Source organism: Carex rostrata, chromosome 7 (assembly GCF_964058835.1).
Source record: "Carex rostrata chromosome 7, lpCarRost1.2, whole genome shotgun sequence".
Taxonomy (NCBI): Eukaryota; Viridiplantae; Streptophyta; class Magnoliopsida; order Poales; family Cyperaceae; genus Carex; species Carex rostrata.
In genome coordinates, this window is record NC_135924.1 from 8,911,045 (window position 1) to 8,935,539 (window position 24,495).

The following is a 24,495-nucleotide window of genomic DNA, read 5'->3' on the forward strand; positions in this document are numbered from 1 at the left end:
GGCCCAGAGAAAAAAATGCAGCTCACCAAAAGTACAGTGATGCATTTCATTTGTCCATGTATTCGTCACATCTGAAAATAACAAGACATCTTTTGTCACTCCCGTAAAAGCGTAAAGTTATAATCCATTTGAACTCGATTTTCAGATTTACTTGAAAATCACTGTTTTTGGATTCACGATTTGAACTTGTATTATTGAAAATTATGCGTTTACATGTATTCGTCCAATTTACAGAATATAATCCATGTATCGGTTCAAAAATCGAAAGCTGGCTAATATTGTAATAGTTCCAAAAGCCCGTTGACACACACGTCTGAACAACAAAAGAGTCTAAGAGACAATAGGCCCGATGAAACCTCGCTCATCTCGGCCCAAATAATAAATAATTAAAAAAATAAACAGAGCCCAAATACAACCCACAAATAACCGCACAGACAAATCCCTCAGCCCAAAGGGTAATATCGGTATTTCTCGCCCCTCGCTCCGTTATAAATTGACAAAACCCTAACATCTGAAGCTCCGCTCGCACCTCTTCAAAACCTCTTCGTGCCGCCGCCGTCGCCTCTCGCGCTCGTCGCAGCTTCTACAACTCACACCGCCGCCATGGGTCGCATGCACAGTCGGGGGAAGGGTATCTCCGCATCGGCTCTTCCGTACAAGAGGACCCCGCCAAGTTGGCTCAAGATCTCATCTCAGGATGTATGTTTTCTCTCCCTCTTGGTCCTTTCTTATCGATTTATTTGCTTCTCCGTTTATTACCTGTGGTTGTTTAGCTTGAGTTTCTCTGATTAGTAATGCGTAGGATTTTGAAATGTAAGTTCTTACATCAAGGCATAATTTTTCAACTGGTGACACCTAACTATTTTTCTGAGTATATAGAACAATAAATTATGGCAATTACCCTAGTTGGTACTTGGTGGAATTCTATGCTTTGTTGAGGAAACCAATCGTTAATCCATACTAGAGTTAAAATGTGAAACATTCGGATTTAATTGAAAACCAAAAAAAGTTTATCACAGGCAGTAAGGCTTAAATTATTCATCCGTTTTGTTCAAAAATTTAGGTGGAGGAGAGCATCCATAAATTTGCCAAGAAGGGCATGACCCCATCCCAGATAGGTGTGATTCTTCGGGACTCGCACGGTATTGCTCAAGTAAAGAGTGTTACTGGGAGCAAGATCCTTAGGATCCTTAAGGCTCAAGGTTTGTTTCACTAATTTTCTTATTTTCCTAGGATTTTGGTGCTTAAGCTGTGTACTTTTGGTATAGCAAGTACAAGAATTGGCATATGTGGTTTTAAGTGAAGATGCTTTGGTATAGTTACAAGGCAATGTGAGAATTATTATTTCTCATGATTTGCAGGTACTAACAGTTAGCTTAATGTTAAGTGGATAAAAAAAAATTAAGTTTACCATAAAACATTTTCTGCATGTTGATTTATGTGTTGACTTTCAGTGTTTAATTGAAAAATGCCAGAACATGCTGCTGTTAAACAAACTTACTCCATTGCTTCACATGATAGTAATATAACATCTATCTTGTTGCTTTGATAACTTGAATTGAAAATGCCTGTTGTATCCATAATCAGGGTTGGCCCCAGAGATTCCAGAGGATCTTTACCACCTGATCAAGAAGGCAGTGGCGATCAGGAAGCATCTTGAGAGGAATCGCAAGGACAAGGATTCCAAGTTCAGGTTGATTCTTGTTGAGAGCAGGATCCACCGCCTTGCTCGCTACTACAAACGTACAAAGAAGCTCCCTCCTGTCTGGAAATAGTTAGTTCCTTTCCATTGCCCTTCTCATTTCTATTATTTCTATAGTACTTCTCTGGTGATGGTTTGCTTCATTTGAAGTTGTTATCAAGGTTTGCTGATAATTCTTAGAAAGGGGGTTGGCAGTACATATTTGCATTTTCAAATTAGGTCTGTTTTAGTGTGTACAACAATTTGACCTAGTCTAAGCGTATTCGATTGTCATTGTAATTACATTAGCCTTTGAATTGTTTGCATAGTTGCACTTTTTCCTTCTTTTAATTATTCATTGCACTGATCAATGTGGTGATTATCAAAATTTGTACTCATATTTTATGAGGTTATTTTTTCACTTTAATCAGGTTAACAAAACTAGTACAAATATCTATCGTTGGTTGTTACTATGTTTTCTTTGCATTACATGATTTACTTCTGCTTTGATATGCTTTTTCATGTGAGTCTAACTAGTTTTTTTTTATTGTTTTCCTAACAGCGAGTCTACCACTGCCAGCACTCTTGTGGCTTAGACACTCTGGTGATTGTATGGGGGTTTTCTAGTTTTGTTATGCCAAAGTTTTTATGTTAGGGGAAGACCTATTTTTGTTATTTTGTCTTGGACATGAATTATTTTGTTGAGTAACTTTTAAATTAGCTCGTGCTGAACTTCACTGTGTTTGTGTCTTGTTTCTTCGTTCTGCTGAAATTTAGTGATTTCATGGAGTCTCTTGTTATACTTGTTCTTAGAGAAGTAATTGTTGTGAAGATTATTATTATATGGCTGGCTATTTTGACGTCACTATAGCAGAGTTTGGATTGGGAAACGATTAACTGGATATTTATTGGACAACAACTGATTATCATCAACTCATATAACGCAATTAGGCGAAGAGAGCTGGAAGTGCACAATGGAGGCTTATTTAAAAGGAAATTTGGGCTATAAATTTAGTCAACCATTGGAATCTGTAAGTTGCCCAGCGTAGTTATGAGAGTTGTCAATGATTTCGTTATGGTGTTACTCTATTGATTTTGACTGTTTCTTGTTCTGAACGTGGTTTTGTGTGTTGGTTGAACTTGCTGGCAATATTGCAAAGTTGTAGGCAGCTGCCTGGGTTGTGTGCCAGAAGCCCAGAAATCAGCTGGTCATTTAGCCGGCTATGCTGGAAGATCAGACTCCAAGTACTGGGGTTTTGATTTCCAATCTCTTCTGCGTACGTGTCTTAGAGAGGAAGTTCCCTTTATTTTCTCTCATGTTATTGTATTATTTACGGGACATTCTTACTGGCGGGGCTGCTTATTAGCCGAGTTGAGTCTGAGGTGAGAACAATTTGGATTCAACTTGCAAACTCATGAGCTGAGTTGAGTCCAACTTGTTAATCCAGTTCCGAGTCAAAAACACTGATTTGGAATCAACTTGCGAGCAACTTCGAGTTGACTTGTGATTCATAATGTTGTGCATAGTGAGACGGTCTAATTTAATTCTAAAAAAAAATATTACATAGTTTATCAAAATAATACACAATTAAAGGTAATACATAATGAGATAATGACCAACACATAATTAAAAATTATAAAAATACCAAAATAGCACATAATATGAAAAGGCGAGGCGGACAGAAAGTGGAGAATGGGAAATTGGGGATTAGGTTTAGATTTAGTCGCTTTTCTGATTTTTTTTTAAGTTTTAAGCGACAATCTAAAAAGCAGGTATAAGGTTTTGGGGTTTAAAAAATTGAAAATATATGAATTAGGATTTAGTGTGATGAGTCCAACTGAGTTGATTCCGAACCAAGTCGGATGTAACTTGGAATCGACTCATAAATAAACCGAGTTAGTAAACTTGAGTCAGTTTTAAGTTGAGTTATAGTGAGTTGAATTTGAACTGAGTTTCGAGTCATGAGCTTTTTGTGCACCCGTACTTACAGCTATGCTCTTTCAGTTGAGGGAATACGATGAATAAGGTTCAAAAAAAAGGAAGAGTAAATTAATGATTGTCATAGTAGTAATTTCAAAATTTATTTAAAAGTTCGTGTCAAACTAATTGTAAGTTTGTAACTAATAACATAAATAGAATTAAATCATGTAATGGGGAGAAATGAGGAAGGTAGGTTTCGATGAGGGAAGTGGGGGCGGCGTCTAACACCGATCTTATCCAAGTTGGGGTTCGATGGGCAGATTAACCGTTCGATCCTAGTTGTGTAAATGGATTGCTTGATTATCGAAGCGATCAGTCATATTCAGATTTAAACCTGTTTCTCTCAATTAATTCGACTCTAATTCGTTTCCTCTAATTGAATACCAATTTTTCTATCACTATTCGTTTGAAATTATCTCTTCCTCCTTCCCCTTTTCCTTTCCTCAACCATATTGAACTCCATGAAGTCGTTAGTCTCATCTCCAAAAGAAATCGAATGCAAATAGTGTTACATATAAACTTGATAAGCCTTTTAAGGTATGACATGCTTGATGAAACTATCATGCGGTGGAGGAGATGGCTTAAATTTTAAATCACCACATTTAATGGTTGATAATTATATGGAAAAATAAAAAAAAAAAATCATTGTCTAGTTTCGATGGGGAATTGTGTATTCAATAGCAATAGGCTCGTAGCTCACTCGAGATCAGCCCGTAAAAAGATTCAAGAAAGCTTGCTCGTTTCTAGGCTGAGCTGAAAACGAGAAAAACTCGACTCTAGCTCGATATAACTTTAACAATTTTGATTTGAGTCTGACTCAGTTCGGTCCAACTCGGTCCATTAACAAGTAAATCGTGAGCTACAGTGTTCAGCTCGGGCTGAAGTCCTAGCTCGTTGTTACCATCGTAACCAATGCTATTAGAATTGGATAAGACAGTAACTCAGTAAAGCTTTGGATTAACGTTTTACTGGTTGGACTGATTTATCAATCGGTTCAATTTTAAACATTTGAGTATGATATTGAATTCTTATCTTTTTATCTTAGTGCAATTTCAATTACAATAATGCCATGTGCATAGAGCTTCATTTTAACGAAATTCATTGCATAAATAATCCAAATTATAATATTTATATTTTTTTTCTCTAAATTAGATTGGTGTACACTAGTTTGTTGTTTATTATTAACTATATAAATCATCAAAAGAACAATTTTTTTAATTATTTTTATTTAGATTGGCGCACATCAGTATGTCAGTTTATATCAGATCCTATCAGTACAATATTTCAAGCCAATATTATATTTATTAGTGATTTCAGAAAATTTAAGTCAATGCCTATATTCATATAATTCACTTTTGAATACGATACAAGAACATGAAACTTAAAAATAAATAGAAACCAGAACAGAATTAAATTGTAAATTTTACTTTTACACAAAATATTAATTGCTACGTGGTAAAAATAAACATGTTTGGGAAAAACGCAACATAAATTTTTTTTGCAATAAAAAAACTCATGCTTAATATATAAATAAGAAGAATTAATTGTTTTTTTTGTAATATATGAAAATTAATGACTTATGCATTTGGGCCCACTTTCTTCTGATTCTAATTGGGCTTTATGAGATATCTTCAACCCCTAAATTCATGGGTTCCACCGTCATAGTCTTGTTCTTTTTTCTCCATTTCTCCTTGTTCTCTTTATTTATTTTCGATCTATTTCCTTCAACCAACATTACTTCGAATGGGTCGGATTAGTGATCGGGTCTGCTTTTTTTTTTTTTTTTAACCGGCGGTCCGGTCCGGTTTTGATAACGCTGCTCGTAACATATCAAATCTCGTCAGAAAAAAAAAATTAATGTTCATCTGCTTGCTGATCCGTCTGATTTGGATCCAACGATTCAAAAAGTTGGAGAGGACCGAAAATGGAAATCTTGAATCGTTCCAGCGAAGTGGAAGCCACATTCATCTCCCAGTTTCGAATTCTCACACCAAATGTGGACTCTTTCTCTAACGCATTCTACCTCTCTCCGTGCAATCTTCTCTCTGCTCTCTTTTTCGCCTCGCTCCCCCTTCTTTCCGTCATCCCGCTTCTCTCTCCTCTCTTCCTCCCCTCGCCCCCCTCTCTCCATGGAGTCTCACCCCTCTTCCTCACGGCCGTCGCAGCCTTTCTCTACGACGGGTTATGCACCCAAAGGAGGGTAAGATCCTAACTTGAAACTTCTTTTGTAGTTACCATTGGTTTCTCTCCGGACTACAAAAAATTGTGATTATTTTTTGAATTGTAGTGGGAGAGGAAGAGGAAGAGGTAGAGGAGGCGGCAGCCGGAGCAACACTGATGGTGAGAGCAGCAGAATCGATGCTCTTGGAAGGCTTCTGTACTTTCTCTCTTTCTGCCCATGTTTTCCCGCACTGTTAATTTTGATTATAGATTGAAGTCATTGACAATGGCATTCATGCAAATGGTTGTTTACAAGTATTCGATGTTGGGTTCAATTTGCAATAAATCTCAAATCATGCATCTGCACCTCATTTTCTTACAGATGATAATTTTTTATTCAATGTCTTAATTCCTCTGATGCAATATCTGATCCCACTGATAGTCAAGACAAAAGCTTGATTTATGGTTGGTGAAGGACTGAAATAATAAAATTAATTTAAATTCAGAAGTTGTGGGTATCTCTTATGAAATACCTTCTATTACACTTCGGTATGTTATTAATAAGATTCTTATCAGAGAGATCATAAATTGAGTAAAACTAATTAGAAATGTTGTAGGATTTAATACCAGGAGTTTATCAAACTATCACTAGTTCTCTTGAAGTCCTTATTGTACCAGCTAATATACTAAAGATTTTGGGTACATCATCCATCAATTCATCCATAGAACTAAAGAAAAATCATACTGAAAGTCTATCCTGTACAGTATTGGGATTTGAGTATGAAATTCTTGTTCTTAAGAGGCTACTAAGATATCTCTATGTTGTTTGTTCTTTTAAGTTTATTCAAGTGAAGAAGCACTAATTGAAACAGTATGAATTTAATTGTATGCCAGGACAAGGATTTTGCGGCACATGGCATCTGAGCTGAATTTAAATATGAGGAGTGATGGATATGTGCGAGTTAACGATTTACTGAACCTCAATATACAAACATTTGCTAAAATCCCTTTGAAATCCCACACTGTAGAGGAAGTTAGAGAGGTGAATATCTAACCTTCTTGTTACCATATTGTATCTTAATTATACCAACTCATATTATAATGTACTTTGTGGTTCTGTCGTGATTTTAAGGCTGTTAGGAGGGACAACAAGCAAAGGTTTAGTCTTTTGGAGGAAGATGGTCAGCTTTTTATTCGCGCAAACCAAGGGCACACTATAAAGGTCTTTTTTCTCCCACTGTTTTTTTATATATACTTGGAAAACAACTAAACAACATAGATCTATTAGAATGAGAGATATTTTGTGGTTAGGTTTAAACACTTGTTTGTTTTCCTTATTCTTTTCTGCTTGCTTTGTGGTTTTCATACTGAAATGTCGCTTATGAGATTATTAAGTATAAACGTGATTTATTAACCTACATAATTGATATATAAACAAAATTAGATCACCTTTGTTCAAAGTTTCCATACATAAAGTTTTGTTCGTTCTTATTTCTTCATAGGCTGTTGAATCTGAGCACTTGTTGAAACCCATCATGTCAGCTGAGGAAATGCCAGGTAATCTCCATAAGAAACTCAAGTAAATCCTCAGTAATGTACTTTCAGAAGTTAAAGCATCTCACAGATTTTTTTATTTTAACTGCATAGTATGTGTGCATGGCACTTACAAGAGAAATTTAGAGTCGATATTAAAATCTGGATTGAAACGGATGGAAAGGCTACATGTACACTTCTCAAGTGGCTTGCCCACTGATGGCGAAGTAATTAGCGGTATGACATAGATGATTACTTATAATTATTCTTCTTGCTATACGTGACCTGATTACTACTGAAAAAAAAAAAATCTTACTCTAACCAAGGTTCACTGAGCTAAGATATCCATCCTTGGTGCCTATGGGATGCCAACGTACAATGTCGGCTGGTTTAACCTGTAAAGGATGGTTGTATGTACCAGTGCCTGCCAAAGTTGGTGCTTTGTTATGGTATTTTTAAAAATAATATATCTGACTTTTTACTCAGGTATGCGAAGAGACATCAACATCTTGATCTACTTGGATGTTAAGAGAACATTGGAAGGTAGTTCATTATATGAATTTACTTTTTTTTTTGCTCTTATATGTATCAATTCTGAAGCTAGTGAATCTCATATTATTTTTATTTTGTCAGATGGAATGAAGCTGTATATCTCTGATAATAAGGTAATTCTTACCGAGGGTTTTGATGGAGTTGTGCCAGTCAAATATTTTGCAAAGATTGAGACATGGCCGAGAAGAGAATCGGTGCCTTTCCAATTCTAGGTGATGTCTCTGAAAGTGACATGTATTTGTGAGCATGTGGGTGAAGTTGATTTGTTGAGAATGATTTTTCAGAATTAAAAACTTTGTTAGTGAAAAATTATCCCGGAATGTCGAAGATGGTTGTATTTTAGGAAATAATTGATTTTTTAGGTGTTATCATATAAACGGTGTGGATCTGCACAAGATAGTCCTGTACAGGAGAGGAAACAAAATTTTTAAATGGAAGTGATTGTATTCCATACTGTTTTTTGAAGAAACAAAAACAAAATCGACAATTTGTTGATTATCAGCCAACAATCTTTTTTTTAAGAACCAGAACGAGTGTTTTTTTTTTCTTTTGATAGCAGAAGTATAGGGGCTCTAATGTTAACCTAACATAATTTGTTATTGGCGCGATACCATTAAAAAAATTCATTACATGGATAATTTTGTCCCTTATTAATTATTTATTTGAAGCTATAATGTTTACCCTGATTTAGTAAGTTATATGATCATTCCTCTACTAATGGCTCGGTCCCATCAAATTTTGTTATCAGCCAGCGACACCTATTTTTGAAAGAACCAAAAAGACCTTGCTCTTTGATAGCAGAAGCATACAAACATCGGTCAAAAAATGAATCATAATATTGCCAATCTCATAAACTTTGTTACAACAAAAAATAAGCAATTCATCTTTCTTATAATTTATTATTCTTTCTCATAAAGCACAAATGATAATTGTCCTCCCTAATTTAGCTTCTCGGATACAGCCCAGGAAAAAAAAACCTCTATTCACTGATTTGTCTAATTTTTCACAAACTTCTGTAGCACATCAAAGTAATCAGGGAAGGTCTTGCGGGTGCAACCGGGATCATTTATAGTTACCGGCACACCTGCACATGCTGCTAGCGAAAATGTCATGGCCATTCTATGGTCATCATAGGTGTCAATTGCTGCTATGTTCAGCTTCTCAGGAGGGGTGATTATACAATAATCGGGTCCTTCTTCTACTGTTGCACCCAACTAATAACAAGTTTAAATAATTAAATATTAGATTGATAATTAGAAAGTTAGTTTGACATTGAAAATTATATGTCAGTAGAGAACATGATAACAGTACTTCTATAAAATATATATTAATGTACCTTTCTAAGTTCAGTGCAGATAGCAATCATTCTCTCAGTCTCCTTAACTCTCCAAGAAGCCACTGATTTAGAAAAAAGAATACAAACAGAACAATCAACAATAGAGCACAAAAAAGGATCTAAATATGGGTATGCAGAATGGATCAAACCTGATTGGTAACTACGGTTGCTGTTTTGGCCGAATTTCTATTCAGTGGCTATAATAAATGGATAATTAGAACAAATATGGAAATGAATCAAATAAATGCAGCTTAAGAATGAAGTCAAGCTAGGTGTCTTTTCAAACATCTCAGTAAATCTGACAGGACAAAACAGACTGGTTATTACTAGCAATCCAACATTCAAAAATGCAATCTAAATTTGAAAACAACAACTAAACAACATCAAGTAACAAATATTACCATCTCTAATAGCAGTGGGGCCGTCAGCAAAAAGTGCAACAACAGCCAGTGTCATGGCAACATCTGGCATCTTGTTCATGTTCACATCAACAGCTTTCAGGTGCTTCTCCCTGAAAGAGGAACCCCGTGGTGGGCCAGTGACAGTTACACTGTTCTCAGTCCATGTCACCTTCGCCCCCATTTTCTCAAGTACTTCAGCAAATTTCACATCTCCCTACAACATTTTAGAAGTTAAGAAAAATAATAAGAAACATTTCTTTTACATATTCAAAGATGCTGGATAAAGAAAGTTCAAAAGTGATACCTGTAAGCTGGTTGTACCGCAGCCCTCTACAGTAACTGTACCGCCAGTTATAGCAGCACCGGCTAAGAAGTAACTTGCACTAGATGCATCACCTTCTACAAAAGCCTTTCCAGGTGACCTAACAATAGCCATTATAGCATGGATATAAATACACTGAGAAGCCATACTAACTACTAAGGTGATAATATATATGGTTCTCAGTAGAGCTAAGATAAGAGATTTTACTTGTATTTTTGACCGCCTTTAATGAAGAAGCGGTCCCAGCTGTCAGAATGCTCAACACTGACACCAAAGCGCTCCATTAATTTCATGGTCATTTCCACGTAAGGGATAGATATTAATTTATCAATGATTTCTATTTCAATATCTCCAAGTGCAAGTGGCCCTGCCATGAGCAATGCACTCAAGTACTGACTACTAATAGAGCCCGACAGCTTAACCTGAGGTTTAAATGAAATATCAGATATCTAAGGACCTTATATAGGCAGGTCAGAAGAAAATAATGACCAAATTAACCATAGCTTGATACCTTTCCACCGGGGAGGCCACCAATGCCTCTGACACGAACCGGAGGGCAGTCGGTGCCCAAAAAACAATCTGCATCAGCACCAAGTTGTTTTAGGCCAGATACCAAATCACCTATCGGTCTTTCCCTCATTCGTGGGACTCCATCAAGCACGTAACTGTAGTTTGAGATATTTCAGTTAGAAAAATTGCAACATGTACCAGATTATACCAACTTGCAACACAACGGCAATTAATGTTGCAATTATATAATGAAATGGAGAAATATCCTTTTTCATACAAATAGCGAGAAAATGCATCTGTTATATATATAAATGTTGTATTGGTCATATCAGATCAAAGCAACTTGATTATTATATTTCATTTCAATTTTTGGTTCAAATGTTTATTTTGAGTTTTCTTGAGTTGTCAGTTGTGTTCAGTCTTAATTTGGCACCATTCTTATCCAAACCGGTACCATGCCAGTCTTAATTTTCTTTAATAAAACAATCACCTTCCATTTCCACCAGCGACAGTCAATGCAGCAGTCAAAGGCCGCATGGCAGTGCCAGCATTACCTAAGAAGAGTTGCACCTCCTTTGATTCTTCGCTGACTGGGAACTGACCGCCCGACCCCACGACCACTGCCCTTTTAGCCTCTTTGTCTATTTCTACAGAAAGGCCAAGGGTTTTCAAGGCCTCGAGCATGTAGTATATGTCATCGCTGTCTAACAAGTTATCTACCACGGTTGTTCCCTGATAGAGAGAAAGACATTCTAAATTTAGTAAGGCTTTTTCTGAGAAAATTTAAGGTCTTTAGTGAGATTAATGCAACTGACACAATGCAAGTAAAGAAGGTACTGAGACATTGTAGAAAGATGCCGATTAAAGTATAGTAGTGTAATACATCTACTAATCAAACCTGCCAATGTTCCATTCAAAGATGAATTCAGGAAAGATTACGCTTTAGTTGAGATCCGATCATCCAAAAACCACAAAATGTCCCGTAACGAACCCACAAAACTCTAATCTGGCACCAAACAACTCACCTCGGAAAGAGCAGCAAGAAGAAGCGTGCGATTTGACAGTGATTTAGATCCAGGCAAGTTAATAGTCCCTGAAATCTCCTTAATCGGCTGAAGCACGATCTCTGGTACAGTGGAGGGTTTCTCTGGAGCAGCCGCGACAGAAGCTCTGACAACAACATGCCTAGACGAGGAGAAACCACCATTTGTGCACCGCAAAGAGCTCGATTTTTGGGTTAATCGGAGAGAAGGAATTGAAACGGGCTGGGCGCGAGATCTGGACAGATTTGAACCGGAGACGTAGATTCTGGGTTCAAGCCCCTTCGCCATGGCTGCTTGCGCCATCTCTCGCTGTTCTTCTTTTTCGTGAAGTGTCCTTCTTTTCGGGAAGTCAGAGTTGGTTGGAATGCGGGTTTGGTAGTGGAGGTTACTGGTAAGTAGACAGCGCGGGGTAGGTGAAGAAATGGAGGTCTTCTCAGTCAGCCACCAAACTCCCTGCTAATTCCCTGGGGTTGGTAGTTGCTCACTGTATCGCATTTATCCAACGCAGTCTGTCGTTCGATTTTGTATACAAGGAAATGGTCCTTTCGCTTAGGTCTATACCAAACCTACGGTCATTTTGACACTGAATTATTTTAATAAAGAAGATCGTCAAATATAAGATTTTAATTTATTAATTTAAAATTAAATGATTTTAAATAACGAATTTTAACCGTTGAAACTTTTCTACATTACAAGTGATGCGTCTACATAAAAAAAATTTAACTTTCAAATTAATTTAATATCAAGTGCGGTCAAAACTAAAATGTTTATAAATTAATTTCAATGTTACATTTATTTGACCACTGTACTCTATACAAAATTAATTTAAAAATTAAAAATTTTCATATATAAATGCATCACTCGTAAGTTAGATAGATTTCGACGGTTTTAATTTATCATTTAAAACCAATCTAGATTTTAAAGTTGAGTTCAAAAAAAAAAATATTGATGAAGTTTGGAACACCTTAGTTCTAATCGTATATACTATATTTTTGTAAAAAGTAATGATCAAGGTTCTAAATAGCGCGCTATAGCGGTGCAATAGCGTTGCTATAGTGTTTTCAGGCAGTAAAAGCTATTGCGCTATCGACACTATAGCGGCGCTATATGGACATAGCGCCATTTTTTTGTTCGTACCGCTATGACGCGATAAACGCTATTTAAACCTTTGGTAATGATATTTGATGAATGAGGTTATGGTAATAATGTAAGAATGAGTCTATGGTACTATGCATATTACGATTTGGCACTGTGCTACGGCTCTATATTCGAGTTTTCAAATCCTAACGGTCGATCCGAACCGTTCATCTTGTTCTCCATATTAATATGTGTTTGGAGACCAAATTTTACATTTTTTGAAATTTTTTTACTATTTTTTTAGATTTATTGAAAATCACTGTTTTTGGATGGTCCAGAATTTTCAGATCAAGTGATTTTCTAAATATCTAAAAAAAATTCAAAAAATGTAAAATTTGGTCTCCAAACATATATTAATATGGAGAACAAGATGAACGGTTCGGATCGACCATTAGGATTTGAAAACTCGAATATAGAGCCGTAGCATGGTAACAACCCGTGATATGCATAGTACCATAGACTCGCTCATAATGTAATATGCATATAACATAATGGGCCCTTGTATTCACATTTTTATTTTCAGAATCGATGTGAACAGTTATGAAATTGTTGTTGGGATCAAATTTTATATTTATTTTTTACAAAATTATTATCGTTTTATATGAGTAAAAGATTATTTAATCTAAAATTTCTGAAGTATTTGAAAATAGTGATTTTCTACTTAACATAACAAAAATTGTATTATATTTTTTTTTTTAGATGGTGCATATATTGTATTTGTAAAAACGACGATATTTAATATATATTCTTATTTTCCCTTATCTTTCATATTTAGTGAGTCGTGTTTTCAATCGGACAAATAGAATACCCTTTGATGATCTTTATAATTGACAACATATTTATATATCCAGTTTTTAATTTTTTGAAATTCATTCAGAATATAATTTTATTTGGGGATCAAAATGAAAATGAAAATAAACGTTGCTGCATATCAAATTTGAGGCGCCCAAGGAGATTACGACACGCCAGTAATATGGACTTCATATTACAGCACGTGAGTCGTATGACTCGAATAACAGGTTGTTGACTCCAACAACAAATATTGAATGCGTATCCTCTCCATTAACATTTAACAGGTTGTTGAAACCAACCACAGAGAAAAATTAATAACATAATTGAACCAGATCTATGATCTCTGTAGTTTTCCGCAAAGGCTATAATTTATACGTGGATCGCATGTTCCCTACAGAACTTTTTAATTAATAAAAAATATTAGAGAATGGGTAATATACAAACGTTTGTTTCTGGACTTAGGAACAAACGGTTCGGTTCTCTGATTTCCAATGTCTAAACAATCGATCCAAACCGTTAGATATTCAATTTATATTAAAATGTGCATGGAGACTAAATTTTATATTTTTTGAAAAAAAATTTAACTATTTATTAAGATGGTTTGAAAATCGCCATTTTTATTTAAACTATGCATCATTTAAAAACAACAATTTTCAAACCATCTTAATAAATAGTAAAAAAATTCCAAAAAATGTAAAATTTGGTCTCCAAGTACATTTGAATATAGATTGAATATCTAATGGTTTGGAGCAACTATTTGGACTTTGAAAATCGGAGAACTGAACCGTTTGTTCCTAGGTCCAGGAACAAACGTTTGTATATTAGCCATTCTCAAAATATTATTATTATTATTATAAAATAACAAAGGAAAACATAAAGATTGTTCTGCTTCTTTTATGGTATAGATGAATTTGAACAAAATTTTTATATCGGATCCAAAGTATTTTTATGTTTTGGAAAAAATTACATTCACTTTTTTGTTTGAAAAAAAAAATCTCAGTTACTATTTTAGGAAAAAAAAAAATATGTTCCAAAGTTTGAATCCCATTTTTTTTTTTGTCCACCGAGTAAGGTGTTTTTCAAAATTAAAATCTTGATCAGCCGCTCAATCACCTTTGAATCCTTTGATGTTAGGATTTTACTAAGTGTAGCCTCAAATAAATATTTATGGGTTGAGAGTTCCTCCAAAATTCTTGCACCCATAAATTATTTTTCACTCAATGTTGAATCAAGGAGCTCTTCCACAAATGTGACAAGTTCCATTTTGGGCACATCTAAAATGTATCCAGTCACACATTTATAGTATGCATCGCAAAAGAACCTCCTAATTGGGTCCATATCCAAATCAAGATCGGAGTCCACACTCGTCTAGCACTGTCTCAAACAATTTTTCATGACTCACTTTTCATTTTCAAATGGTCATTGCAGCAAGGAAGACCATTTCCTCTAAAACTACCACGACATAAAATAACAAAGGAAAACATAAAAGATTGTTGTGCTTCTTTTATGGTATGGATGAATTTGAACAAAATTTTTACGTCGGATCCAAAGTATTTTATGTTTTGGAAAAAATTACATTCACTTTTTTGTTTTGAAAAAAAAAAAATCTACCCAGCCACTTTTTCAAAAAAAAAACCCTCTGATTTTGGAAAAAATAATATGTTCCAAAGTTTGAATCCGATTTTTTTTTGTCCACCGAGTAGTTTAAATGTTATTTTCAAAAATCCAAAGTCCATTTTTTTGTTGTATTACCGACTATAATCGAATTGTTTGATAATTTAATTAGCAATATATGTAATATGCTGAGCAACATATAATAAAGTTCTTCATTATTAATATTATTAATTTGAACTTTAGTAGTCCCTATGAAGTCTCTCTCAATTTTTTTTTATTAAATTTGATTTTCAAAATACTGCTAAGATTGTAAAATAATAATATTATTGATAAATAGTTTTAGTTCTAATTTGATAAAATATCCAATTGAAAAGTAATTATTTTTTAATTTATTTATTTAAATTAACTACCGATCAAGCTAGATAGGTTAACAATAAAATTTACTACCGATCACATAGAATTTTTGTTTCTAATGACCTGATTATTGTAATTATGTATTTGTTTGAAAAAAATAATTTGTTGAATAATAAGTTAATTTTATTATAATATTCGAATTATGTATCCGAATGATATCCGTATTTATATTTGTATCCATTTAATATTCAATATGTATTCGAATCCATATAATATTTAATCCGTATCCGTATCCGAAAAATAAAAACGGATACGAATATGATTTTACCACTGTCCGATCCATTTGCATCCCTAATTGCGGGAGGGAAACAACAAGGATTCATGGCAATCATATTATATTTTCGACACCCTCCGAAATGATACTAATTTAATTTTTTATTTTTGTAATGATATGAGTAAAATAATCTAAAATTGGAACATTAGATTTTCCCACCGAACGAAGAATAAAAAATGGTGGAAAAGCACCTTTGGAAGGAAGGACTTGATAGCTTACATACACTTTTCACCGGAAAAAAAAAAAAACGAAAAGAGATACCTGAAAAGTTAAAGTAATGCACACCTAACTAGCGAATTCACATCCCCTAAAGTACACAATTACTGAGTTTAGATCCGGACCGTTCGATTCGAATCCGGGCCAATCCGGTTCAAGATAGAGAGCACGGGCCCCTTCTAATCTCACAGTCTGATTTGAATCTGACGGTGCAGATCTAAACTTAGAAATTGGGTTACTTTAGGAAATCTGAACTCCTAACTAGCTGGGTCAATTTGGGCGGCCATGGGCCTAAACTATGCTATCTTAAAGGCCTTTTTGTAAAAAAATGTAAACATTTTTTGAAAAGTTGAATGATTTTGACACCCCAAGCTTGCCCCAGCATTATCAGGGAAACGCTGTCAGGTAAATGATATGACCTTACTTGATAATTATTACAGTAAATTAAACCTAATAAATTATGTATCGCCTTGTAAAATTCTTGCTAATTGTGCTTCTCATTATTTGATATGTTTGTTTGGCATAAAGAACCTGTCTTATTCATTTTTATTTGATATGCTTGTCATTTCTATTCAGGTCGTGTGAATAATTTTTTTTAGTTTTAATTTAAAACTATTGTCAAGATTAGTATTACTTGAATTGCACTCAAGAATCAACATAGTTTATTGTTATTATATCCCAATCCATTATTATATAAACGCTGGTGTATGCGCATGGCAATCAAAGAAATATATGTAATCTACAATTTGTTTAGAAATCACCTAACACGGAGCATGGCTTTTCAGCTTTTCAGTGGTACTATTACTTTAATTACATTCTTTTTTAGGTGCGACGGTGATAGGGGTGAAAACGGAGCGGATACGGAGCGGATAATGCTAATACCATATCCGCATCTGTCGGATAATGAGCGGATACGGATACGGATACGGATAGTAAACGGATATCAAAATTCAATACCAAATCCGCCTTAAACGGATACGGATACGGAACGGATAGTCCACGGATACGGATTCGAATACGGATATAAAACGAATAATGGTCGGATAATTAAGATATATGAACTTCTAAAATACAAATATTAATTAAAACATTAAATATAAATATTAATGAACTTATAAGAGATGAAAGATAATCTATTCATATAATATATATATATCAAATAAGTGTATGGTAACAAAAGATGTTGTGGTGTAGTGGTTTGAAGCTTGGTCTTAAGGCATTGAGATGGGAGGACATGGGTTCAAATCCCACCTATAGCAAATATTTATTCCTCTTTTATATGGGTTTGGCCAAATTATCCGAATCCGGATAATCCGGATATCCGCTCCGTTTAGGACTCCGAATCCGTATCCGTATCCGTATCCGGATCTTTTATGGATTTCCGAAAATTATCCGAATCCGTATCCGGAAATTATCCGAATCCGGATTATCCGGATTCGGATTATATCCGGATACGGAGCGGATATCCGCCGGATAATCCGGCTCCGTTTTCACCCCTAGACGGTGAGCATCAGTAATAAAACACTGCTGGTTATATATAAAATATTTAATCCGCTTTGACGTATGATAGATAGTTAAGTCTTTTAGCATCTTGGAAAACGGTGTTCCTCCTTTCATCAGTTGACTAGATATGGACAGTAATTTTGTCTGGAATGAAGAATAATACCAAAGTATATTCCAGTTGGGGTCCCACTTACAGTGGAAATCAGATCTTTTTCATGTGTCATTAAACCTTTCTGAAGGAGCTCCGGATTTTAGACCTCGTATCCTCTCCATTAACCGAAAAAGAATCTTTTGAGTTAATACATCTGAACCGTACGATTCGTTTTAATATCCGTGCAAACTAAATCTACATTAATATGGTTGCGTTATATGCTAGAGCTGGATTAATTCCTTTAAAATCAGACGGAAGACGATGCAGACTCTAAATTTTATGCGCAGCCAAACAACCTTATTTTTGCCGTATATTGTAAGCCAAACTACCAAACTTCGAACATAATTTGTTCTATTATTTTTACCCTTTTTGTCATTCCTTTTGTAATAACTTCGTTCCTAACTTCCGGGTAACTTTTATTTTCAGGGAAAAGCAAAGAATAAGTAACAAAAGTTTGGAAACTTCATACATTGAGTGAGGCTATGGTACTATGCATATTGCATATTGACTGGTGGCTATAGACTTAAATTTTCGGTTTGAAAGTTCTAATGGTCGATCAAAACCGTTCAATACTCTATATGACTATGTACTAATAATCTAAATTTTACATTTTTTTTAAATTTATTTACTATTTTCAGATCAAGTAATTTTCAACCCATCTAAGAAAATAGTAAAAACATTTATAAAAATTGTAAAATTTAGTTTACAAGTATATATTTATATGAAGACTAGGTTGAAATGTTCGGATCGACCGTTAGGACTTTGAAAACAAAAATATCGATCCATAGTACCCGTAGCCTCTCTCATATATTTAGAATAGAGGCAGTTAAAATCACTAAAATCTCTGAGATAAGCAGAACAGATGCAAGTAGTCAGAGAAAGACTCCGCATATATTCCGAATCAAAGACAGCATCAAGCACTTGGCATATACCAAAGCTGAAATACAGATAATTTCCTGTAGGATTTTTTTTTCCAAAAAAGAACAGATAATGAGGAAATCCATGTCAATAGTCAAATGATGAAAACGAAGAGGAAAACTAGAGGCAAGAGGACCCTGCAATCCTGCATAAGAGGACAATATGGATATCCAGCAAAACTTCTTTTGACCATACAATCTTTTGCTTATAATTTCGGAGAGTTTGTTTTAAAGAGTATCTATCTAGTGGCGAGATTCCATCTAAACCGTTGGTTGGTTGTATACATTTATCCACAACTTAATCCTGCCAACAATTTCCTGCACATTCCCCAAAACTTATATTTTATTATCTCCATATATTTTTTTTGAGTAAAGGTTAAAAGTCAAATCACCCAACTCTTTAATACACTTGTTATTATATCAAAGAATTTTTCAGATCCGGATTTTAAACCTATGATATTTCACATAAAGACCACATGTCTTTGCTAACATAAAGACCACATGTCTTTGCTACTAGACCAAATGATAGTTTTTATTATCTCCATATATCTTGGTTACAATATTTTTTTCTTGATTCATTAATTTCAATGCAAAATACATATGGGAGGTAGCATCAAACCATCAAGCACCTTTTGCACTTGAGGCCATTTTGTTCTTATTTTATGTCGAACAGTCACAGGCAATAATTTGACGACAGAAGTTAAATGAAGTGTCCTTCAATACCCAGAAAAAATGTCTTAGAAAAGAAGAACTTAAACATTTCCAATCTAATAAATAAAGCACAAAATGCACAATCCTAATCATTTCCAGTCTTGCCCGTCACAAGTTATTCAAAAATAGACAAAAAATGCCAATGTTGATGAGAGAAGGTAAGAGAAAAATTAAACCCCAGTAGAACGGGCTTTGTTTATTACAAACCAAATCCCCACCGCCTCATCATCCCAACTGTTGATCTCATGTAACTACGCATCGCACACTTATTATTGCTTTTCAAAAATTCAAAAATCTTACAGGCTCTTGGCAACTGCAACTACGTTTTCAGGGGTGAGACCGAACTCCTTGTATATCTTCCCAGCTGGAGCACTGGCACCAAATCGGTCAATGCCGATAGACTTCCCCTTGGGACCCACGTACTTCTCCCACCCGAAAGTAGACCCTGCCTCAATACTGACTCTAGCTGTGACAGCAGCAGGCAAAACACTCTCTTTATATTCTGCTGATTGCTCCTCAAACAACTCCCAAGAGACAAATGACACCACCCGGACAGTTTTGCCCTCCTTCCTCAACTCATCGCCTGCCTTGGCAGCAATCTCCAACTCAGACCCGGTTGCAAGAAGGATGAAATCTGGCTTGTTACCAGATGAGTTATCTGAAATAGTGTATCCACCTTTAGCAACTCCATCATGTGAAGTACCAGCAAGATGGGCCAGCTTCTGACGAGAAAGTGCCAGCACAGAAGGCCGTTTCCGGTTGAGCACTGCAACCTTGTAAGAACCAGCTGTTTCATTACCGTCAGCCGGTCTGAGCATCAAAATATTAGGCATGGCACGGAAGCTTGCCAAGTGCTCGATTGGCTGATGGGTGGGCCCATCTTCTCCCAAACCAATTGAATCGTGGGTCATGACATAGATCACACCTGCCTCAGAAAGAGCCGAGATACGCATGGCCGCACGCATGTAGTCAGTGAAGACAAAGAAAGTGGCACAGTAGGGGATCAAGCCAGGGCTGTGTAGAGCAATGCCATTGCAGATAGCACCCATGCCATGCTCACGGACCCCAAAGCGAACATTGCGCTCCTCAGGGGTGTCCTTTTGGAAGTCACCAAACATTTTCAAGAGGGTCATGTTGGAGGATGCCAGATCAGCACTGCCACCAAGAAGGCCAGGAAGGACCTTGGCAAGGGCATTCAAGTTTGTTTGGGAGAGGTTGCGGGTTGCTTCAGCAGGGCTCTCTGGGGTGTATTTCTGGATATTGCAAAGAAATTGTTGTCAGTGTTTTTGTAAATAATCCTGGAGGACATTCAAAATTCCATAGCAACCATGTGTTTACTTTTATATTTCGGCAACTAAGATGATTTTTTTTTTCTTTTATAAAAGATGCACAACCAAATCCGTGAGATTAACAGTTTATTTTTGTTGTATACAACTCCGAACACACATGCAGACAGAAAGAACCAACAAAATAAATGGGCATGTAAATTAGGATTTCATAAAACCACCTACCTAAACAGTTAAAATAGTAAATGTAAACTGTTAATGCATATGATCAGATCTAATTCCCTCCAGCTTTGCATTGTAAAATCAAAATGTACACAAATAATTAGATAAATAGTATTTTCTTACTGGGAGCGCATCAACCCAGCCAGCTGGCAATTCACCACTAATGATACTCTTCAGAGTCGCAGCATCTTCTGGGTACTTCTTTTCATACTCGGCAAACTTGGCATTCCAACTGGATTCTATGGCAGCTCCCTCTGGCGTGTGGCGGCTCCAGTGGCTATATCAAACATCATATCAAAACTGATCAATCAATTATTCACTCTCAACAGAAAATAAAAGACAGCAGCATGGGTTCTAAAGCAAACCTCTTGACTTCTTCTGGCACGTGGAATGGCTCATATGGCCACCCAAGATTCGCACGGGTTGCCTCCACCTCCTTTGAACCGAGTGCACTACCATGCACACTGTATGAGTTTGCCTTGTTTGGAGATCCATACCCAATGGTGGTAGTCACCTGTGCAAAAAAGAAAGAAAAATAATATAAGCTTTAAGGAAAAGCTAAAAATCTATAAGTTTCTTGATGGCTGGTGCTTAAACCCCCATTTTGAAATGTGTTGCCCACCTGTTTTATTTAACCTGTGTCTAACCTTTTTTTTTTCTGATAAAAGTTGGGCATGGCCACCTGTTTCATTGAATCTATGTATAACCCATGTTAATAAGAATTCCATAGATTCCCCTAAACATATAAAGAGTATCATGTATCCCCCCCTAGAATAATCCACCAAATATCCTCATTTCTTAAATGCTTAAACCACCTCCTCTTCCTTGCCACTTGTGTACAGAGAAGAAAAGAACAGAATATCTGTGTATCTTTGAAGAACACAGCAACAAAGGTGCACATCAAAGTTCTTCCCACTTCACAGAACAATCATCGCCCCAAAACAATAAAAAAGGCAAGTAAAATATAAGCAAGACCTTGATCATAGTGGGCTTGTCCTTGACTGACTGAGCCTCCTTGATGGCAGCACGAATTTCATCATAGCCAGTGTTGCCATTCTTGACCCAGATTGTGTGCCACCCAAGTGCCTCAAAACGTGCCTTCACATCCTCGGTGAACGCAATCTCGGTGTCACCATCAATTGAGATGTGGTTATCATCATAGAAAGCTATCAGCTTCCCCAATCCCCAGTGTCCAGCCAGAGAGCATGCCTCATTTGAAATCCCCTCCATATTGCAACCATCTCCCAGTATCACGTACCTATAAAAAAAAAGTGTTGTTTTTAATCATTGATCAGTAATATAAATTTTAGAGTTAGATTCAGTTTACATGCAGAGGGAATTCGAAGGTCATTTTCCTGTTAGCTTTCAGTGAAGAGAATTATTGGTCTGAGACAGCTGAACATGGAAATTGGCTCGGAATTACAGCTCATCTTGCATGCACGAAATATGTAATGACCAATTGAAACAATAGAAATAGGTTGTGCAATTCGGGAAGGAAAAATAAGAACTTTACGTGTAGTGGTCAATAATTTCAAGATCAGGCTTGTTGAAGCGGGCTGCAAGGTGCGCCTCTGCCAGAGCCAACCCAACCCCATTAGCAATACCTTGACCAAGGGGACCTGCACAAGGTATAACATGAGTTATCTCATTTCATATTCATCTGGGTCAAATTTCACTAAGGTTTATTATTTACTTTCACAAATTATCTTTCATGATCCCAAAGAAAAAAATTACCAGTGGTAACTTCAATGCCGGGGGTTTCGAAGTTCTCAGGGTGACCAGGTGTTCTGCTTCCCCATTGCCTGAATTGCTTCAGATCCTCTTCCTGTTTTGATCATAAAGAAAGAGAAACTATCAAGTCACTGAAGAAATCAGTAAAAAGAAGTGGGCTTCCTTGAAATTCCTTGTACGAAATTTGGAAGGAAAAATTCTGAAATACATAACCCAAAAAGTATGTGACGGGAGATACAACTAGACAAGGACTAGGCTTTCGACCAAAAGAAACAATAGCTTTATTTAGCAAATAAGATTCAAAATTCTAAAAAATCAAACTTTTTAAGTACAGTCGTTTTTCACAAATCTCAAAAATAATTAGTGAACCAAGAAGATTAACCCAATGATTATTCACCGCCAGCATCAGATCCAGCAAAACAGTAATAAAATAAAACGATCCCACTCTTACCCAATGATTAGGACTGTACCACCCCCAGACAAAACCAACTAGAACCAAATCAAACCAATAAACCTCAAACCCTTACCAAAACACTGTCGTATCCAGCAAGGTGAAGCAGAGCATACTGCAACATGCAACCGTGCCCAGCCGAGAGAACGAACCGATCGCGGTTGAAGTAGTATGGGTTCTTCGGGTTGTACCTCATCACCTCATCGTACAATATGTGTCCCATGGGGGCGCATCCCATAGGCAAACCCGGGTGACCAGAATTAGCCTTCTCGACCGCATCAATGGAAAGGAAACGGATCGTGTTAACAGATTTCTCCACTAAAGAGTCAGCTGCGACCGCACCCTGTACCGTCTCCACTGCGGCTGCGCGAATAGACTGAGCTCGGCGTGACCGGGCTAGGAGCTGGGGCCGCCGTGAGAGTGCCAGAGTTGGAGACCTCAGTCCACGCCCAGCCAGTGAGCTCAGACCAGACCCGGTTGGGAGTGTGACCCAGTCGGATTGGATCGAACCGGACCGGACCGTGGCGGAGCGGCCGGAGATGGCCTGGGGGGCTGTGATGGATGTAGAGGTCGCCATGGTATTGCTGGGGATAATGGGAGGAGAGAGAGGGGGGGTTAAAAGAGAGGTGGAGTTTGGGTTGATCCACCTATCCTCCTTGGATTTAGGATTCTGGGTTTGGTGTGGGAACGAGAAAAGAGAGATGTTTGGGCCTCTGGGGTCACTTTCTGGGTACGAATAAATAAAACATACGGATGGTTGTTGTAGCGATGCCTGAATCCGGTCTATGAGTTGCTTTTTACACCAAAACGATCGTTCAATATAATTTCTTTTATATTAGAGTTTTGAATTTTATGGTATTTATTTTTAAGATGTTTGATTTAGATAATGCATTATGCTCGATTAATATTAATATTTCATATAATATATACTCATATTTTTAGAATATATATAATTATTACAAATTAATAGCACCGTATCGTAGTGGCAGAGATATAAAATATTTATAGTAGTCTAGAGTATTCTTATTTACTAAGTATTTTTATAAATTCAACTATAGAACTTATTGGATTGTCTTCAAACTATGAATTCAAACTGTTGATATTCATTTACTTTACGAGTGATGCATATGCATTCGGAAATTAGATATGCAAATAGTGGTACTTATATGGATTTTAAATTTAGATATATACCATACAATTTAATATAAATTATGAAAATATTTACGTATATATCTACAAATATCCAATATTCGATTCATATGTATCCATCTAATATCCGATCCGTATTTGTATCCGGAAAAAAAAAAAAAAAAAGCAAAGACGGATATGGTTTTACCACTATTCGGTTCGTATCCAATCCATTTTCACCTCTAAATTTAGTATACAGTCAACTGGTCAAAATTAAAAGGTTTATAAATTAATTTTAATGTATTTATTTTTAACGTTTTTTTACCACTTGACTCTTTACAAAATTAGTTCGAAAATTTAAAATTCTTACATGTAGATACACCACCCGTAAAGCAGATGAATTTCAACTGTTTGGATTCGTCATTTGAA

General features: G+C 36.0%; 4 protein-coding genes across 5 annotated transcripts; 2 read left to right on the forward strand and 2 right to left on the reverse strand.

Annotated features, from left to right (window-relative positions):
- The first annotated feature begins 457 nt into the window (after window positions 1-457).
- LOC144557489 (small ribosomal subunit protein uS15) lies at window positions 458-2,470 on the forward strand. The gene is made up of 4 exons (XM_078306065.1): window positions 458-699; window positions 1,064-1,202; window positions 1,588-1,774; window positions 2,244-2,470. The coding sequence occupies exons 1-4, from the start codon at window positions 604-606 to the stop codon at window positions 2,275-2,277; spliced, it is 456 nt and encodes a 151-aa protein (XP_078162191.1). The 5' UTR covers window positions 458-603; the 3' UTR covers window positions 2,278-2,470.
- A 3,109-nt stretch (window positions 2,471-5,579) lies between these two features.
- On the forward strand, window positions 5,580-8,405 carry LOC144557492 (uncharacterized). Of its 2 annotated transcripts, none has more exons than XM_078306069.1 (8): window positions 5,580-5,862; window positions 5,950-6,039; window positions 6,717-6,864; window positions 6,955-7,044; window positions 7,325-7,379; window positions 7,470-7,592; window positions 7,842-7,898; window positions 7,989-8,405. In XM_078306069.1, the coding sequence occupies exons 1-8, from the start codon at window positions 5,657-5,659 to the stop codon at window positions 8,117-8,119; spliced, it is 900 nt and encodes a 299-aa protein (XP_078162195.1). In that variant the 5' UTR covers window positions 5,580-5,656; the 3' UTR covers window positions 8,120-8,405. The 2 variants fall into 2 exon arrangements, with proteins under 2 accessions (XP_078162195.1, XP_078162196.1); XM_078306070.1 differs by having other exon boundaries at window positions 5,581-5,862; window positions 5,956-6,039.
- Window positions 8,406-8,727: 322 nt separating this feature from the next.
- On the reverse strand, window positions 8,728-11,950 carry LOC144557491 (3-phosphoshikimate 1-carboxyvinyltransferase 2). Its single transcript, XM_078306068.1, has 8 exons — window positions 11,502-11,950; window positions 10,967-11,208; window positions 10,478-10,631; window positions 10,174-10,388; window positions 9,949-10,066; window positions 9,645-9,858; window positions 9,244-9,305; window positions 8,728-9,121 (listed from the first exon to the last, which is right to left on the reverse strand). Exons 1-8 carry the CDS (start codon window positions 11,820-11,822, stop codon window positions 8,903-8,905), a joined length of 1,545 nt encoding a protein of 514 aa, XP_078162194.1. The 5' UTR covers window positions 11,823-11,950; the 3' UTR covers window positions 8,728-8,902.
- A 7,338-nt stretch (window positions 11,951-19,288) lies between these two features.
- Window positions 19,289-23,671, reverse strand: LOC144557493 (transketolase, chloroplastic). The gene is made up of 7 exons (XM_078306071.1): window positions 23,015-23,671; window positions 22,491-22,581; window positions 22,270-22,375; window positions 21,732-22,014; window positions 21,122-21,270; window positions 20,880-21,033; window positions 19,289-20,501 (listed from the first exon to the last, which is right to left on the reverse strand). The coding sequence occupies exons 1-7, from the start codon at window positions 23,513-23,515 to the stop codon at window positions 19,545-19,547; spliced, it is 2,241 nt and encodes a 746-aa protein (XP_078162197.1). The 5' UTR covers window positions 23,516-23,671; the 3' UTR covers window positions 19,289-19,544.
- Window positions 23,672-24,495: the final 824 nt, after the last annotated feature.